General features: G+C 33.4%; 3 protein-coding genes and 1 pseudogene across 4 annotated transcripts; 3 read left to right on the forward strand and 1 right to left on the reverse strand.

The window, feature by feature from the left end:
- Positions 1-122: 122 nt before the first annotated feature.
- Positions 123-1,666, forward strand: LOC148193670 (uncharacterized). Its single transcript, XM_088099561.1, has 3 exons — positions 123-428; positions 661-879; positions 1,081-1,666. The coding sequence occupies exons 1-3, from the start codon at positions 219-221 to the stop codon at positions 1,483-1,485; spliced, it is 834 nt and encodes a 277-aa protein (XP_087955687.1). The 5' UTR covers positions 123-218; the 3' UTR covers positions 1,486-1,666.
- Positions 1,667-3,596: 1,930 nt separating this feature from the next.
- Positions 3,597-6,129, forward strand: LOC124837629 (uncharacterized; annotated as a pseudogene).
- A 2,803-nt stretch (positions 6,130-8,932) lies between these two features.
- Positions 8,933-11,298, forward strand: LOC124837633 (phosphatidylinositol N-acetylglucosaminyltransferase subunit C). Of its 2 annotated transcripts, none has more exons than XM_047313054.2 (2): positions 8,933-9,062; positions 9,942-11,298. In XM_047313054.2, the coding sequence occupies exon 2, from the start codon at positions 10,139-10,141 to the stop codon at positions 11,048-11,050; it is 912 nt and encodes a 303-aa protein (XP_047169010.1). In that variant the 5' UTR covers positions 8,933-9,062; positions 9,942-10,138; the 3' UTR covers positions 11,051-11,298. The 2 variants fall into 2 exon arrangements, with proteins under 2 accessions (XP_047169010.1, XP_047169013.1); XM_047313057.2 differs by lacking the exon at positions 8,933-9,062 and adding an exon at positions 9,065-9,120.
- A 792-nt stretch (positions 11,299-12,090) lies between these two features.
- On the reverse strand, positions 12,091-17,865 carry LOC148193671 (cinnamoyl-CoA reductase CAD2-like). The gene is made up of 6 exons (XM_088099731.1): positions 17,601-17,865; positions 17,318-17,487; positions 16,899-17,090; positions 16,056-16,218; positions 13,847-14,030; positions 12,091-12,428 (listed from the first exon to the last, which is right to left on the reverse strand). The coding sequence occupies exons 1-6, from the start codon at positions 17,719-17,721 to the stop codon at positions 12,281-12,283; spliced, it is 978 nt and encodes a 325-aa protein (XP_087955857.1). The 5' UTR covers positions 17,722-17,865; the 3' UTR covers positions 12,091-12,280.
- Between the last annotated feature and the right edge of the window lie 1,221 nt (positions 17,866-19,086).

Genomic DNA, 19,086 nt, shown 5'->3' on the forward strand with positions numbered 1-19,086 from the left:
TTCAAATTTTGGTTTTGAGGAGGAAAAAATTGTGGACTTTTTGTTATATTACTGTGCAAAGCAATTAATATCGGTGCAGACAGGTTCTTATCTGTTTGATTATCAAGATGAAGGAAATCACAGTGCTTCTTTTTATGTTTCTAGAGTGAAATTTCAATCTCCAGTGAACTTATCTAATTTCAGCAAAGGTTGATTAAGGCAGTTTGTTTTGTCATGTGATGTTTTCTTCTGAATGGATTTTGTTTAATTTACAGGTGGAGATTCTGAGGAGAAAAATGGAGGGATTGTCAAAGGGAATATTATTACAGAGAATGGAGGAAGAATATAACTCACTGCTGTCCAGTGCTACTTGTTCACTTGCTAGTTCTGCTTCAACTTCCAAGAGAGTTGAACTTCAAGATTCATCTTCCATGAGAGTACCTCAGCGGGTATATTCATGATTTCTTTGTTGATCACTAGTTCATAACAGGCTATTGTTAACAATCAGTGTATACTATTCACTGCACTTCATCCTGTTTCATCCAAGGAAAAACTTGCAGCATCAATAAGAAAATCTTGACATAAATTGATTTGAGTGGTCAACCTTTTTGATATAAAACAAAGTTTTCTGAATCAAGAAAATGGATTCTTACCAAACTTTGAACTGACAAAACCATGCAGGAAAAACTATCTTGTGAAGGGAATCCATGCTCAGGGCACTGCAAAACTGTTGTACGGAGAATTGTAGAGCAAGTTAGAGCAGAGACTGAGCAATGGTCACAAATGCAGGAGATGCTTGGTCAGGTGAGGGAAGAGATGGAGGAATTGCAGGCTTCTCGAGATTTTTGGGAAGATCGAGCCAAGCAATCTGATTTTGATATTCAATCCCTTCACAATGCTGTAAGATAGATACAAGTTCACTGATATCCAATTCTTTAGTCATATTTGACACCTATAAATTTTTGAACTTTACATGATCAATGTTTCCATGTTTTTCATCTGATGATCCATATCTCTCTAACTGAATGAAACATGCCATGTTTTTCATTTTCATGCATTTGGTCTCTGAATCTTGGCATCTGTGTTTGTTTTCTGTGGCAGGTGCAAGAATGGAAAGAAAAAGCTGTTTCATCTGAAAGTAAAACGAAGGAACTCGAAGCAGAACTCTCCATGGTCCGTGATGATCTTGAAAGATTGAAGAAGGAACAGAATGTGGTGAAGGGGACCAAATGCTTGCCCATTCCAGTGGACACACAGAATGAGCTGGAGAAGCGAATAGTGGTTTGTTCATCAAAGAAAAATAGCAACTTTACAGAAAATAGCAAGCACAGTGATGTTCAAAGGAGTGGAGAAAGAAAAACTCATGGTGGTAATGGTGGATTCTTAGCTCCAAAAAGATCACCACTCAGAGACATTGGCAACTCCTCATTGTTGATGAGACAGAATGGCAAAGCAGTTTTCCCTTTGCGTTGTCATATTTCTACTGATGTTGAGAAAATTCACTAGTCACTCTCTAACTCTCCACTTCAATGTATTAGGCCTTTTGGTTCTGACATAAAATTGCACATCCTAAGATAACAGTGCACAATGAATCACTCAGGCTTTTCATGTTTTAAGATTTGTAGTTTGAGATCTTTCATGTAATATGTACTATATGCTATGAGAAATAAGGTAAGCATTCTGAAAATCCCTGATCAGTGGTGTAACTGGAGATTTTGTTTGTCAAAACAACAAAATTCGTACAAAGTTCCTCAAGTAATTTTTAAGTTGTTCTGCAATGAGAAACTGATTATTAAGATAAACTCATGTTTTAACTAGATTACCGTCAAAAAATTCAAATCTACAGTTTAAGTCTTACATGATATAGAAATGAGAAAATAAAACAGTATAGTAAAGACTCGTTAACTCGTTATTTTAAAATTTTAGATAGAGAATGATATCAATTTTTAGTTGGATTCAATCTTGATGTTGTATACCAAACACAACATATTACAACATTCATAATGTATAAGGAGTTGTATTTAAGTTAAAGTTTGTCACGAGGACATGAAATTCAACAAAGCAATTGTATTGTTCAGTGAGGAACATGTTAGCATTTAATAAGGAGATGGGTTTTTCTTTGTTCCAACGTCATGCACCATTTAATAAGGATGTGTTGTTAGCAATAAGCTGGGAACTTTTCTTGTTGAAAGTTGATAATGGATCCATTGAATTAAGGGCTGCTACATTGTTTGAAATTTTCGCTAGTTTTTTTCTGGGTTAATACTTGTCTTCTTGGTTCCATGTTTTTGAATTTTTAGTGTTAAATTTTTTGTATTGTCCCTTTATTAAGTCTTCAAAATTTAATAATAGAAACAGATTTGATATTTTGAAAATTCAACATAGGAAAGTATAGGGTTTGAACTCTAAATATAACCACATGCAAAAAGTCATATTTTTTTTTGCTGTCTAATGATGATGAGTTCATATTTAAGATTGAAGTTCTTTTAGAGTTATGAATGGTGATTTAATAGAATGGAATGGGATAAAGGTTCTTGTGTTTGTGGTAAACAATGCACCCCCATTTGCACACCCACCTCAAGCAATTCAATCTCAAGTGAAAACAAAATTTAAAATGCATAAAAAAGGTGAAAAAAAAATATTATAAATTTTGTATCATAACCCTAGAACATAATAGTACTATTATTATGAATTTTAAGTATAATATATTTATATATATATATATATATATATATATATATATATATATGTTTTTTTTTAATTTGTTAAAATAAATATTTCTCGTGCATTGAATATATATTAATTTGTGAATTCTTAAGAACCATTTTTAGGGGATATTTTTAATCTTTTTAATCTCTTATATAATTAAATTTATTTATTTTATTTAGATTAAATTTAGGTCCAATTATTTATTTTATTATTGTTTTTGTTGAAAAGTGTCAAGTTGATCTTTTAATTTGTTTTTGTCTGTGTTTGATTTTTTTAAAAATTGATTTATTTTTTATTCTTCTACAAACAGTATTAAAATGAGTGTCATAGGTTGATTTGTAATTTTTTTATTTTTTTTAACTTTTTTTGTGAGTTTAATGTGACAGTCTCAATTTAATTTTTATGTTATTTTTATTTAATTTAATTCTAATTTTTGTAAAAATGAAATAAATTGTCCCTCAAAATTTACTTTTTTTTCAATCTATACCTTTAATTTTATTGACTTTAAAATATTTAATATCTCAATATATACAAATATTTAAAGTTAAAGATATAGATTTTAAATGTAGTTTAAAAATATTTTCATAAATATTTAATAAAAATGTTATTTTTATTAAAAATATCAAGATTTATGCAAAAACGTTTTGTTTAAATATGAAGGGAACAGTGTTGTTTAAAAAATTATGATTAAATTAAATAAATAAAACAAATATAAAGACTAAAAAAACTAAAGATAAAACGTTGTATTATTATTGTTACGTCATATTGATTATATAATGTTATACAACTTTAAAATGACAAGTAAAAATAATATAAAAATTAATAAAAATTAAAAAAACTCACAAATTGATACGTAATATTAATTTAACACCATTTATCCGATATTAATGGAAAATATGAAGTTGAATCACTTTTAAAAAATAGTGATGAAATTGAAACTAAAAAAACAATTAAACAACCAACCTAACAACGCCGTATGAAGGTAAAGTGTCTGGGGAAGCTTTGAAGGTGTTTGACAAAACGTTGAAGAGAAAAATGGGAATGGCATGGTTGCAGTTGCAGAGAATCATCACCAAAGGAGGTGCTAATTTGATCTCAACACTCCCACACTCTACGCCTTCTTCTTCTTCTAGACTCTTCTCCAAATCACCCCACTATGCTGGTAATCTCTTTCTCTATCCTTCTGTTTTGCTGCATTGATCTCTAACCAAACAAACACGCCCTAATGTATTTTTGTTTGCGCCAAATGCAGTGAAGGTTGGAATACCAGAGTTTCTAAACGGAATTGGGAAAGGGGTTGAGTCTCACGTTCCCCAAGCTCGAATCCGATATCGGAGATTTCCAGAAGCTTCTTGTCACTCGCACCCTCAAGCTCAAGAAGCTCGGCATTCCTTGCAAACATGTATATATTCCTTATTCCTAATATTTTGGCTCCATTTTTTCTTCTGCTTCACGATTGCTTTCTGCTTCTTTAGCTTAATGTGCGAAATAGATTCATTGCTCTTGCAAAATTCGTATATAGAGTGAATTTTTTTTTCAGCCTACTCTGTATAAAATTTGGGCTATTATCGTTTCCCTATTTGTCGCAAAGAAATTGGCAATTCTCCAAAAGTAAAATCTGGATGGTGACCTGTAGAGGAAGAATAAGATTACGCGTTATGTGAAAATGGTAATAAATAACAATGAAGGGAGATTGGCGAATGCTGACAGTTGAGATCAAAATTAAAAGTAATACAGGCTGAGCTACATACAGAAAGATAAATGCATTTAACTGAAGAACTAATTGATCACATCCGCAGCTTACACGCGTACTTCAGTTACAATCAGTCAAGCAAGACAACTAACTAGTAACGGAATTAAATACCTCAGTTTGATTTGTGTTTAGTAACTCCTGATGAAGGCACTGGATTGACTTGTTTGCTTTATTAGTTCAATCTATGTTGAATTGTGACCTGGTTTTTTCTTTAACTCTGTAAGCAAATTTGTGTTTAAATCGTTGAATTTTATGACTGGCATTGTAACTTTACATTTTGTTTGGTTGAAGGGGAATTGAGGGAAGGGGAAATGAGGAGTTGAGCATTCCTCCCCCTCCAATCATGAGATGCCATTTTCCATTCAGTTCTCTCCCTTGTATTAAATGGTCCTTTAAAATGAGGATGAATGTCCATGGTTTAGTGAAATTTATCAAATTGAGGGTCTTGATTGTAGGATTATCAAAGGGCTTTTTAGAATCTCTATACGGCTCATAGTGCACCTTGTTCTACGTGATAATTTGTTAGACATTAATAAAGCCATTTGTGAGCCGTCATTCAACAGTTTATGCTTTTAAAGGAACTGGTATTTGACACAAATTACAGATTAGAAAAATATGTATGACTTTTGAACCTGCAGATTTTCCTGTCTTTGACAAAATTTATTCTCCTCTCAATGCCTGCTACCTTTTCTATTAATTTCCCTTCTGCTCTGTCATCAAGCCATTGGACTGGCTCTGACATGCTAGTAGAAAAGGGTTACATGTACACATTGTTAAGTGATTAGATTTTCTGCATCTTTCTGTGTTTACTAAGATGTTTGATGTACTGTTGTCATCTTCATCCTGGCACACTACCTGTGTTAGATACATGGTTATATGATTGGATCTTCTTAACATGGGTTATCTCAGATGCCACTATAACCTCTATTCTGTCTTACATTCGAGTATCCAAGATAAATTTGGACAAATCATAGGGGCTGTTATTGACTCTAATATAGGAAGTAAAACGACTCCTTGTCATGGTAGTCAGTTCTTGTGAAACAATTCAGGTCAGATTTTTAATCCCATAACTTGTTCATTGGGACTGAAATGACCTCCACCTTATGTTAGGATTGGGTTTTTTGTACTTAAATGGATTTTAAGATACAATCATTTGATTTGTCCACAAGACATACAAATTGTTCGATTAACTTGCAAACTCTTCCTAACGACTAGTTTTTGCTTTGCAGAGGAAGTTAATATTGAAATACACACACAAGTACAGGCTGGGATTATGGAGGCCACGTGTTGAGTCCATCAAAGCTTGATTGGTTTCTAACCAGTACGTGGTCACTGTCTGTTAGATCATATTTCAAATGTTTAGCAGCAGCAGCAGAATGACAATGCTCGACTTTACAAGAAAAGATCAAGTCACTTTCTTTAGAGACCACAGATTTTTTACAAGAAAACATATTCCAAATTGGGTTGCTTAGGAAATTCGAATTCTGAAATATCACAATAAAATGTGTTTTTTGAGGGGACACTGCTATTTGTGCGAAATTTCTATTGGATATGGCTGCCTGAAAAAGTCATCCTTTTTTTTCTGTCTAATGATGAATTCATTGTTAGTTAAGATTGAAGTTCTTTGAGTGTTATAACTTGGTGATTATTAAAAGGGAATTGATGGAAGTTGTAGTTGTGGCGAACAATCCACCCCCACTTTGCACAGCCACCGGAAGCAATTCAATCTATAAGTGAAAAAAAAAGAAGTGACAAAAGAAATATTATATATTTTGTATCATAAATCTAGAACATAATATATGACTTTAACTTACTTCTATTATGAATTTTAATTATAATATAATTTTATATTTTTATTTTTAATTTATGAAAATCAGTATTTATCCCATGCATCGCAGAAGTCTATATACATATCTTAGTTTGTAATTTTCTTAAGAACTATTTATGGGAAGGGTTAAATATGTTTTTAGTCCCTATTTTAGTCCCTAAACTATTGGCCGTTTCTGGTTTTCGTCCCTCTTCCAAACTAAGGTACAATTTGGTCCTCGAACTTTAAAAAACATTTGTTTTAGTCGAAAAAACGAACGTTTTGAGGACTAAAACGATGACTAAAAACAAAATTTTGAGGACTAAAACGAACGTTTTTTTAAAAAATGAGGACCAAATTGTACCTTAGTTTGGAAGAGGGACGAAAACCAGAAACGGCCAATAATTTAGGGACTAAAAACATATTTAACCCTTATGGGAATATTTTAGTTTTTTTAATGTCTCGTATATTTAAATTAATTTATTTTTATTTTAAATTGAATTTACTATTTTTAAACGTTTATAATAATTGAGAATAATTTTATTGTGAAATAAAAAAAATACCTTTATTATAATAAGTGTATAATATAATTTAAGAATTTAATTATAATATAACTAATAAATTCCATAATATTTATTTTGGAGATTGCACGGCGAAAAAAAGTACTTGTAAGGACTTGTGAATTTATAAAAGGGCCTTTGGGCCTTATGTGGGGTAGTCAGATCCATCAAACTAAGGCCAACTTGCCTTAGGAGGGGCTCTTCAGAATCCATTTTCTTTCCCTGAACTTCATTTCTCCTTCTCTCTAAAACTCTCATGTCCTAAACTTTCTCTGCCTTCTCTTTAGATTTCCAGCTCAAAGAACCGTAGGAATTTGATTTGGTTAGAATGAGTTTGGAGTGGTAGAGTTGTGCAAATATGTAGAATTTCATTCTGCAGATTTTGCAGAGCGAAGCCTTTCGCTCAGCGAGTCACTCTGGCGAGGTGCTCTCTGCTAGGGCATTCGCATAACGACTTTGTGCGCGATGCGAATGATAACAGAGGGTTGCTCTCTGTTTGATAAGTCGCGTAGCGAATGTAGTTGCTTTGCGACTGTTGCTAGCCTGGAAAATTAGCCAAATTAATTCGAATAGCGAATTAGGGACGCAATGCGAGGGTTTAGGGACTGATAATGTGTATTAGAATTTTAGTTTAGCATAGCGCACAAACTTGGTGCGCTATGCAAATTTTAGTTGTCCTCTTGTCAGGAAAATTCGCCTAGCGCATTAAGGGTGGTGCGCTATGCAAATTTTAGCTGAAAAACACTCCCCCCGTTAGGAAAATTCGCTCAGCGCACCAAGGGTGGTGTGCTGTGCGACCTGGTGCAGTGAGTTTGACATTTTTCCTCATCTGTTTGAGTTGTTTGATGTTGTTTGACTGCCAAGATGTATGTATGTCTATATAACTGATTTGGGTGGCTTGATTTTGCTACATGATTGAAAGTATGTTGTATTGTATGTGAATTATAGTTTGGAAGTATGTATGAAACAAAGTTGTGATTGGCGTAAGTGTAACAATATGGTTGATGGACGTAATTCCATGGATCTCAAAGGGAGGTCACATGGTGGTGCCCTATGTTATGAACGTAATTCCATGGACCTCAAAGGGAGGTTACATGGTGGTGTCCTATGTCATTGGACGTAATTCCATGATCTTCAAGGAGAAGATTCATGGTGGTGCCCTAGTGTTTAGAATGATCTATAGGGAAGCTCAGTCTTGGGGGTTATCCTGACGCTCCAATGGTCTTTCATTCTCAAGTAGAGAGGATTGAACCATGTGGTGAGGAGTAGCGGGAGGTCTTAGTCTTGGGGGCTTCCAGTATGCCTCAAGGCCCGGAACAGGCTAACCTCGTGAGTGTGGTAGGGTGGGGAACCCAAGTTTCATAAGCCACCACGAGTGCATAACCCGTCATAGCTCGATAATCATTCTAAGTCCGGACGAGTCAAGTGTCAAGTGCAACAAGTTATGTTTGTGTAGTCTAGTATATCTCCCTCTAATTGCTTATTGTATGTGACTGTATAACATGATTTTTGTATATATAGCTCACCCTTCTTCTTGTGTTTGTCTGTTGTTGTTTGTGTCGTGTTTCTGTTACAATGATCATCCACTTGGATGTGAGCAGAAGTCGAAGAGGTTCCCTTGGAGCAAGAGTTGGAGGATGCTGATGATGCAGTATAGTATATATATTTTTTTATTTGTAAATTTAGGTTGGTGTTATCTTAAAATACTCTTATGGGTGTTTAAAGTTTTAAATTATACCCATTTTTGGGATGACTGTAATTATTAAGACTTTAGCTGCAAGTTCGACTCCTAAGTGTTCTCCTATATCAGAATTGTGGACTACCATAATATATATTTATTATATTTTTGAGATGTTACACTACTTAATAATAAAATCACGAAATCACAAACATACCAAATATCAATAAATTTGATAAAGTGGAAATAAAATACTTAAAAATGTATAATATTTTCTTCTTATATATTTATTATTATTTATCTCTTTTAAAAGAAAATTAAAAAAATATTTTATATTTAATTATAAACTAAGGCGTGATTGATTCCTTAATGTCAGTGTTATTGTTAATGTCATCGTTATTGTTATATATTTATTTAATTAATATTATTGTGAGTTATTGTTATTGAAACAACACAACCCTCCCAAGGGAACATTAAAACCCTTCTTTTCCCTCTTCATCTTCTTCCAAATTCTATTTGCTTCAACTCATAACGGCGTCGTTTGAAGAGTTTCAATCTACATTTCTCACCGTCGTGGTATTTTCCATTTCTCTGTTTCCTGCTTTTCATTCCTTTGAAATAACCATTATGAATTGTGAGGATTCTAACCTAACGAATCCTCCTTATTTCTCAGCGTTTTTTTTCTGTTGTATGTTAAATTAGGATTCAGATCTACAATCTTGTACTTGTTTTTTCTCTCTCTCTGTTATGCGAGTTTTTTGGTTGATTTTGTTAAGTTTTATGGAATTTTCTTTGAGAACTGAGGTTGAACCAGTTAAACTTCCGTTTGAAGCTCATTTTGATTCTTACATAATTTAAACACTTCAGTTCAAAATTACGAAGCCGCATTTCCAGTTCATTACAATTCTGCTTGGTTTTCAAAACCAAATAATGCACAATCCTTGTTTGTTATTTGGTTTGTTCAAGATTTTTTCCTTAGAAATGCTGAATGCAGAACAAGATATTCCTGATGAGGTTCCATTAGTATCCAAGACATTTACAGTCTATACTGCTTTAAGATATTCCTGATGAGGTTCCATTAGTATCCAAGACATTTACAGTCTATACTGCTCTAAGTTTCCTCACCTACTAAACTGAACATTCCTGGCTTGTGGAGTTTCTTCTTGCTCAATGATGTGGTTGGTGATAACTTTAGTGTGAGACTATCTTTAACTGTTACCGAATAACTTGATGTATCTTTATATAATACTGTTAAAAGTTCCAATCTCTTTGTCTGGACAAGTGATAATAACATTAATTAATCTCGGATATTGTCTATTATGTGGAGTTACCGTTTCCCCCTCATATGTATGCAATTTCATCATCTATAATTGAGAATATCTTGATGACATTCATATGTGTCGTGAGTTGCCTATTTCTTCATTACATGTAATTTCATCATATTTTATTCTTCAGATTATGAAGATGACTTTCATAAACAAGCTTGAAAGACAAGAGAGTGGAACTGAAAGATGACATTCTCTACCCTGTGATTGCATGAGACAGATGGCACACGTCTATGGAGCAAGATTTATGTAGTAAAGGACGTTTAGGTCTTTCCATATAATAGTTTTGGCCCCGCAGGCCCGTCTGAAATTAAAGAACTTATTGCAATGGATCCTGGCTTGGCTAATAATTCTTCATCGCCTCGTCCCAGATGGAGAAAAGTAGCATATGGTGGTATGCAACCTGGTTACGATGACAATCATACAGATGAATCTTTCCTTGAAGGAATGGTGATGAATGCCAGTGTTGTAAAAAGGGACATGCTAAAGGTGATGCTGGACTCAGTATCCATTTCTGAATATTTATGCATTGTTGCTCTTGTTGTCTTGGTCTGGACTTGTACACTTACATCAACTATTGATGAAAATTCTCTCCTGTTGATTGATGTAAGTCTGCTTGTTTCAGGCTTTTTAATTCTCCTTTTCACTCAAGAAATGCTTTCCCTTAGTCTCCTTCTCCATTATGTCCTTAATATCTCCTTTTTCATAACCGTGTTATATGTTTTGGCTCCCATCTATCAAACTCTTACAAGGTCCATTAGTTCGGATTCCATTTGGGCAGTAGCTGCATCACTTCTAGTACTTCACCTTTTTCTGCATGACTATTCAGAATCCACGGTCAAAGCCCCGGGGGTTCTTAAGAATCCTGCATTGACCAGTTGTATCTCTGTAAATGCTTCTGTAGTAGCCTCTGTTTTCATGGCTTCTCGACTTCCATCAAGACTACATGTGTTCGCTATCATGTTATTCTCCCTTCAGGTTTTCCTTTTTGCTCCACTTGTTACTTACTGTATTAAAAAATATTCCTTCCGCATGCACCTATGCTTTTCTCTCAGTTTGATGGTCATGACCTTAAGTTTTGTGTACATGCTGCATCGCCTCCTTTTTGTGGTGCTGCTTAGTCTGTTGGTTTTTGTGAACGTGGTCTGTCCTTATTGGCTTATAAGGATTCAGGAGTACAAGTTTGAGATCAATGGACCTTGGGATGAGGCTAAACTTTGTTTTGACATTACCGACTGAAACCTGGATCATGGTTAATGTTACATTGTAGGACCTCGTGTGTTGTTTAGGTTGGAGTATAATTTGCTGACCCCTTGAACTAGTTTTAAGTTTATAGTTTATGGGAAAATTGTTGCAGTTCGTGTCGGGGGAGGGTTGGAAAATGATGATTGTATTCATGCTTTAGTGACTAATGATGGTTTAAAATTCTGTGTACAATGGAAGTACATTGACAATTTGGAGTTTCATTCGTTTTTTACACATTCAAACCAACTAGTTTTGATCCCCTTTTCACTACATTCTCTCAAAGAAATAAATAAATTCCTAAGCGCTTTAGCTCTTAACATGTAAGATTGTTGGTTACAGAATGGCTCATGAATTTGAAGTCATTTACGACCTCTTATATCTTAGATGCAAAGTGTATACAGCAAAGCATCTTTTCTCCGACTCTTATATATGCTTTAAACATGTGTATTTCCCAAACACAGCTGCACATGACAGTGATTTGCAGCGTTACAAACCAATAGATTCTTGTGGAGAAATTGTGATGTAGAATGATGAAGGTTCAGCAACATTAGTATAAGCTTTTTCATTATTGTATCATTTGTGTATGATAAGAAAAAAATAGAGAAGACATTTGTTCCATAAAATCTTTTTGCGTTCTTTGAAATATGGTAGTGAGAATATTTGTTTCCATATTTGTTAGGAATTTATAAAAAGTTACCATTTCTATAGTCTTTATTTCCTCATTAAGGAAGTGAAAAAATTACCTTTCTATGAGAATGCGGAAAGTTATTTTTAATTAAAGGGTACTTTATGGAGGCTTCAGGATGCATGCCAGTGATGGTGATGGTGACGCATGCGTTCTTGGACGAGTGGAATGGAATGCGCAGAAGATTTTCATAGAGTAGTTTTCGAGATTTCTCCAAGGTAAGTGGACCATGTATGTTATAGCTTTACCATTATTTTTGACTTCTTGGTTTGAATCACTCTAGTAATGCTACAATGATATTTTTTTTTTCAATCGTGCATTAATCTTTAATGATAAATCAAAGTAGATCTACGTTACAAATGTTATTATATCATTAATACAGGTGAAATTCAGAACAAAGGACATAAAGCATAAGTCCACCCAAGTTCAGGAATAATGTGTGCAATTTATTTATCCTTTTATATTCAATCCCGTGGCAAACAATATTAACCTGATTGATTAAATACAGACCATATTTCATAGTTAGGATAGATCACGGATTAAAAGTTGATAATCTTCTTTTCTCTGAAGCTTTCCACAGTCTCCCTGACACTCACTTCCAAAGGAGTAAACTCTATTCCAAAGTCCTTCTTTGCCTTGTCTGTGGAAATCTGGTATGTTGGCATATACGGCTCATCTACCTCACACCTGAAAACATTATTGAGATTTGAGAAAGTGCAAATGTTGTAATTAAAAGCAAAAGCTAAATGTTTAAATGTTCCATGTGCACACACAAACGCATGATGATATTTTAACAACTTTTTTTAACAATTTTTTGATAATAAACTATATATCACTATTTTATTAGTCGGACCAATTAGAAACTATCACATAAATTGTTGTAAAAAAATTGTCAAAAAAAGTTGTTAAAAAGATATTTTTCCACACAAAAATATAGAAAGATAGAAAGAAGTGAGTGACGGTAGATTATCTATGGAATTCGACATTTATAGGAGTCAAAGTTATATAGAAGTTGTTTTAAAGACAAGCTCACTTGAGACAATCATTTTACACATGGAGTCCAAATTATTTGGACATCCGATATGTGGAATGTATGCAATTATGGCATCACCATTAAATCTCAGGAATAGGTCATTAGGTACACTAAAGCAGCCATAGTAATCCTGACGTGTGCACACAAACACAAACATCTACACCAACTTAAAATTAACGTAGATCGGGTAAACAACATTAGTCTTCAATAATGCAATTTACGCAGACCTGGGTCTCAAAGAGTAATAAAATTTTAAGAAAGAAAATCTGAGTGTAATTTTTGTCACTTTAGTCCTGTCATTAGAAAACCCCCTACACGATACACTTTCTGCCATTTTGGTTCAAGAACTCCACCATTTACTATCACTTTTGTTCTTGAACTTTACCACTTACTATCATTTAATCCTGATTTTACTTATTTTCTTTTTGATCCTTGAACTTAACCACTTATTGCTATCTCAATGATAATTTTTCAAAAACATTAAAATGAGAACAAGTGATTAAGTTTAAGTGCTAAAATGAAAACAAATGGTTAATATCAGGGACTAAAATGAAAGTAATTCACAAAGTTTGGATACTGAAATTTATAGTAAGTGCATTATTATACTTTTCATAGACTTCTTTTTTAATTTTCATACTTCAAAATTTTAACTAACAGTGCATTATTCTTTTGGGACTAAAGTAATTGTTTACCGTAATCATTTTCTTTGTTTTCCACGATACCCGAGAGCACGACTGGTATAGTTAATATATTTGATGGAGCACATATTTCTCAGTTGAAGGGTGCCATTTAAGGTGTATTATGTAACTAAGCTTAGAAAGTTTAGATAACGAAATTCAAAAATTAATATGCATAAATTGATGTTAAATAGCAATAAAAGTTTGATTTACTTTATCATCTAAATTTTTTCTCTTACTACTTGTCAAAAAGTATCAAAAAGTAGTATATCAATTTCAGTACAAAATAATTTCGTTTTCCAGTTGAATTGAGTTTTCAAACAAGCCAAGATATTGCTAGAAAAGGAGTTTAAAAAATGGGGGTTCCAATTCATGCTTTATAAAATTAAACTTACTTATCTGGAATTTGAAATGTAGGATACAAATCACGTAAAGTCCTAGCAAGCTCAGAGTAGTGTATGACTCTCTCGGACAAACAGTATCTTCCACTGGCCGAAGCGATCTCATAAGCCAGAATATGAGCGTTGGCAACATCTTTCACGTTGACCCACCCAAAAGATCTATTTAGAAATGGTTTACCTGCATTAAATAAGCTAAAGAGTTAGTACTTGTTTGGAAAATATATTAATTCAATTCTCCCAGTGAATATTTTGGTTATTGGATTTTAAAATAACTGGTCACTGGTTTTATTAAAATGAACGGTTAATTACTCATGAGTAAATGACAAAGTTGGAACAATCAAATATGATAAATTCGTAAGTGTTTCAAATTCGTTCGGATTTTTAACTCTCTTTTTTTTCATGAGAATGGGTGAAAAGGTAAAATAATGAATTGTTGAACTGTATCGGTATACAAAATACAAAGATTCACTCATGTATCGTATCTCTAAGATAGAGTCAATTAGAGTCAATTAAGATCCGTGTAGTGATATGTATCAGTAAATAGTAAAACTCAATACTATCGTAAGATATGAACCAAACAATGACATTAGATAAAAAGAAAAAAAGATTGCATACTAAGATGGATGGGTTGAGGAGAAAGACTTTCAAAGGAAAGCACTCTTGCCTCCAATGCAAGAAAACTACTCCAGAGACGTAAACATCACATCTTAATTAGCATATATTAATCTTAATAGTTTCATTTCCATTTTCTTTCTTGAAAACAAAAAAGAAAAAAGATTGGATGGTACTTAAAAGGTCCAGTCTTTTGTGCTTATTTTGTTTCAACAATGTGATAGTTACTCCCCTATACGACAAATAATAAAAACAGTTTCCCAGTTTAAAACTTTTGTGGAAGCACTAAACAGTATAATTACACTGTTGTTAAATATAAATACGAAAAGATAACGAAATCTTACTACAGAGTTAAAGTTAGCGTCTGGCAAACTTTTTATTTATCTGTTTTCTCACCAAATATTAATATTAAACACCATACATATGATAAACCAACAACTCAATGATAATAAAAGTAAATATATCGGTCCAAAGTTTATTTTGTCAGGGTTTATTTTATTAGTTCAAAACATTACTTATATCAATAGACTACATCATTCTCAAATTTATCCCAAGAAAATTCAGTTCTCTGAAAATTAAATTCATAAAAACTTAGGCAATATATATTCTTAACGGAAACAAAAACTGATATTAAAACAATCTTCTAAGAATCAAAATATTAATCTATTGCAATGATTAACTTTAGGGCACAATACTCCCTTCAAAGGAATGCAACTTGTTCTGAAGTCGCACTTATTTTATTGCAATGTAGTGTATTTGGCTTAAGCATATTGCATGTTTTACTAAACTAATCCTGACTCAAGCTTTATCAATGAAATAGGATGCTTATCTATCTTTCTTGAGGGTGACAAAACATGAGTTCCGAAGTGGATCTATTTATCTTATAGTAGATGAACATGGGTTATTTTAAGCTTAATGTATCCTAATTTCTAACCTTGACCAAATTGAACGCCGGCACCCATAATATCACGATGAGCAAGTCCCCAATAATTCTAACCCTTCGTCCCCACAAACAAAATACCCTGCCTCCAAGTTTGTTTGTTTATTTTCGGCGAGATAAAGGAAATCTTGAAAGGAATCAATCCATATTTGACCCTCTTATAAAACAGCATCAAACGCACACAAACCCCAAGGGTACAAAACCTAGCGATCCTCCAAGCTACAGCAGTAGTAATGCATTAGAAGATTCAATGATCATTAGGTACCTTAATCTTATCTAATAACATAAAACACCGAATAAAAGCATAAAACACATTTGATAATATTTAGTGTGTCTCGTGAACATTTATAGACATTAAACAGTAGAAATTAGTCAAGGTAGAACATATTCAGAGCTAATAAGTAGGGAGGCATGAAAATATGTCATTAACTCGTTATGATTTAAATGCAACATTTTCATTCCTCAAACATAAAGTTTAACTAAGAATTGTAGTTATTATATTATTAATTCGTTATAATATTTGCCTTTGCATATTTTCTGTTTCCTTTTTCCTATTTTAGTTCGAACACGTGTACGTCAGAATTCTAAATGCAGGAAAAGGAGATAATAGAATTTTCATACAGCATAGCTTCAAGAGTAAATACAAATTACCGTTTATTAGGTTTAAAATTGGCTCAACGCTTTCATTAATCTCTGCTTGTAAGAGAGGTCCTGCTACCATTGTTGGGTTAATAACAATCATGTCAATGTTGTTTTCATTTACAAATTTCCAGGCAGCTTCCTCGGCCAAGGTCTTTGAAAGCGTGTACCAGAACTGAAGACAAAAAATAGAAAATGCACGAAAATATGAAAGCATGGTAACACACTCTAGAAGACAATTTACAGAATATTGGAACAAATATATTCGAGATTGACTTGCAAGTTAACAGCTATTATCTACTGAGTACAAGATTGACAGTACTAAACACTTGTTGAATAATGTTAAAACTTGAAACAGTTTAATGGCTCATCTCTTCCACTACTGTAGCACATGCACTAGTACTACTGGTGATGCCAAAGTGGAGTCAGTTACTGCAGCAGTGGTTGTGTCGGAAAAACGGTTTCTCATTATTCACAGAGGAACAATTGCTCTTAAATAGAATACAAAGAATTAATAACAGAAAATCCTAAGTTATGATTGATATAATCTATCTCTACAATTCAGGATCCTGTACAATAAGTATAAAATACATTGTGAGCATATTAAACTTCCTAATTATGGAATGTCATTAAATCTCCTGATTATGTAACTAAAACTGTACAATTGTCAGCATATAAACTTCCTTAATACAAATCAATAACTCGTGTTATTCACATGTAGAGGTAAGACATAAATTTTGTTTACAGAAAAACAAATGTCACTCAGTTCCCAACAAACTACATCAAAATCATATATTCCACCTTTACGAGCTTCAGGATTTCATTTCGACTAAATTTTAGCAAAATAACACAAACCTCTGATTCCCTACAGAAATCTGGATCTGAAAACCATGTCTCATCAACAACTACTTCAGGAGTTTTTGGTTTTCCAGTAAATGCAACTGCAGAAATAGAAGAAGTTAAGACAACACGCTTCACAGATGGCGATTTTGCACATGATTTGAGAACATTAAGAGTTCCCTTCACTGCAGGATCAATCAATTCAGCCTGACACAGGAAAACAAAGGTCAAAATAAAGGAAACAAGAAGAACAACTCTTCAGCATAATATTTCCTTCCAAGAGGAAATGCCGAAGGATATCTGTCAGTCAATTATCACATGCAATAAATCTATCCTCCAATCTACCATACTAAAAAAAATGATTTAATTAAATTTTTTACGAATGTTTCAGAAACCTAACAAGCATTGAATTGTTTTTGGAATAGTACTAGTACCTGTGGATTGTTGACCACGAAACGTACAGGTGAAGCAGTATGAAAAACAGCGTGGCAACCTTCGACAACGGAATCGAACGAACCTTCTTCTAACAAATCCGCTTTAAACAGATGCAGCCTCTCTTTTGCTCCCTCAAGGTTAGCCAAGTGCGACACCTTTTTCGGATTACCTACATAACCATACCATTCAAATCCATTCATATTGATGCCAATAACCGATTAAGAGACACGGATTAGGGATTAGGGATTAGGGTTAGGGATTAGGAATGTGAATGAAACAGACCTTTGTCGCGAACTGTGGCTCTGACTGTGTAACCACGTTGAAGAAGGAATTTGACGATCCATGAAGCAATGAAACCAGAAGCTCCGGTCACGCACACTACCTTACCTCTCGTCTCGTTCATCACTCCAACCTACTCTCTCACTTCCTTACAGCCCTCTGGATTTGAAAACCATGTCTCATCAGCTACTACTTGAGGACTTTTAGGTCTTTCATTATATACCACTGAAGCTGTAGAAGTGAAGAAAACCCGTTTCACATATGCTAATTTTGCATAGGATAACCATGCTTCAGAACGACAACATTTTAACATATGGGATTGGGATTATTCATGATTATTATTATTTATCGTGGAATAATTTTGGAATAATAATAAATATATAAATAATGTTAAAATATTATTAAAAAAAAATATTATTAAAGTATTATTATTTTTTTATATATTGTTTGCCAACAATGTAACAAAAAAGGAAAACAAAAATAAATTGAAATATAAGATTTTTTTTCATAAATTGGTAATAAAGTAATTAATTATTGCTCTAATTTCAAGTGACATCCTTGAATCCCTGTGTTGTACGTTTTAGAAACTAGGGTTCTATATTACTAATTTTAATGTATGTTGATGATATTTTGGTCACGCGAAACAATGCCACCAACAAACTCTAGCCAAAGCCAAGATGCTAAATCGCAACCATCACCAATGATTTCTTCTTCAAAGCTTACTGCTCATGCTTCAATAACCTTTTTGGATCCTACTCTGTCTAGACAAATCATCGGAGCTCTCCAATGTTTTACGTTCACCAAGCCTCATATCACCTTTTCTGTTAATAAGAGATGCTAGTTCATGCATAATCCGCAAATGCATCATTGACAAGTTGTCAAAAGAAGGTTAAACTCATTTAGTCAGTTTTTCTCAATTAGATTTTCATTTTATTGTACTTTTCAATTTAATCTTAAAAAATGAAAATTTAAGTCAATTAAACTTCGTTAAAATAACGGAGTTAAATATTTGATGAGCTGGAACTTTGTCGTAGTCTTTTTTTGAAACGTGGCATTCTTATGTCTTTATGCGTGGAATATATAATTAAAAAAAATCTTATTAAAATATCCAAAAATGAACTTTCCCTTGTAGTGTCGATTTCTGATTAAGTAACTCAGACATATGCAACAAAAAGAGAACGACGTAATGGTAACTTCTCTAGTTCCAAGAATCAAGATATCCCTCTTGTTATGTTCATCAAGCACCACTAACCTCTCTCCACGAATCCCCTTTGCAAACCTCAACCGAAAATTACTGGTCATATCGAACCCTTTCCCTAGACACTCTAATGTCACCATCTCAACATTCTGGGAGAGGCTTGGAACAAGTGGAGTGCGTCTCTGGGTTTGCTGAATTTAGGGTTGTTGGATCGGGAATGGGATCAGAAGTGAACCCTAAATTAGTTTCTTGATACACTATTCACGCAACTTAGATTTTATTTCCCCCAAA

The sequence above is a fragment of the Vigna umbellata genome, chromosome 9 (assembly GCF_029865625.1).
Source record: "Vigna umbellata cultivar VRB3 chromosome 9, Vumbellata_1.0, whole genome shotgun sequence".
In the NCBI taxonomy this organism is placed as follows: Eukaryota; Viridiplantae; Streptophyta; class Magnoliopsida; order Fabales; family Fabaceae; genus Vigna; species Vigna umbellata.

Bases quoted from the DNA above. Each gene is read 5' to 3' on its own strand.
- LOC148193670 (XM_088099561.1), top strand. From the start codon at position 219: ATGTTTTCTTCTGAATGGATTTTGTTTAATTTACAGGTGGAGATTCTG. The intron at 429-660 runs GTATATTCATGA...AAAACCATGCAG, and splicing joins CCATGAGAGTACCTCAGCGG to GAAAAACTATCTTGTGAAGG. The intron at 880-1,080 runs GTAAGATAGATA...TTTCTGTGGCAG, and splicing joins TTCAATCCCTTCACAATGCT to GTGCAAGAATGGAAAGAAAA.
- LOC124837633 (XM_047313054.2), top strand. From the start codon at position 10,139: ATGGATCCTGGCTTGGCTAATAATTCTTCATCGCCTCGTCCCAGATGG.
- LOC148193671 (XM_088099731.1), bottom strand. From the start codon at position 17,721: ATGAACGAGACGAGAGGTAAGGTAGTGTGCGTGACCGGAGCTTCTGGT. The intron at 17,091-17,317 runs GTACTAGTACTA...TTCCTGTGTCAG, and splicing joins TCGTGGTCAACAATCCACAG to GCTGAATTGATTGATCCTGC. The intron at 14,031-16,055 runs GTAATTTGTATT...TATTTAATGCAG, and splicing joins AATTTTAAACCTAATAAACG to GTAAACCATTTCTAAATAGA.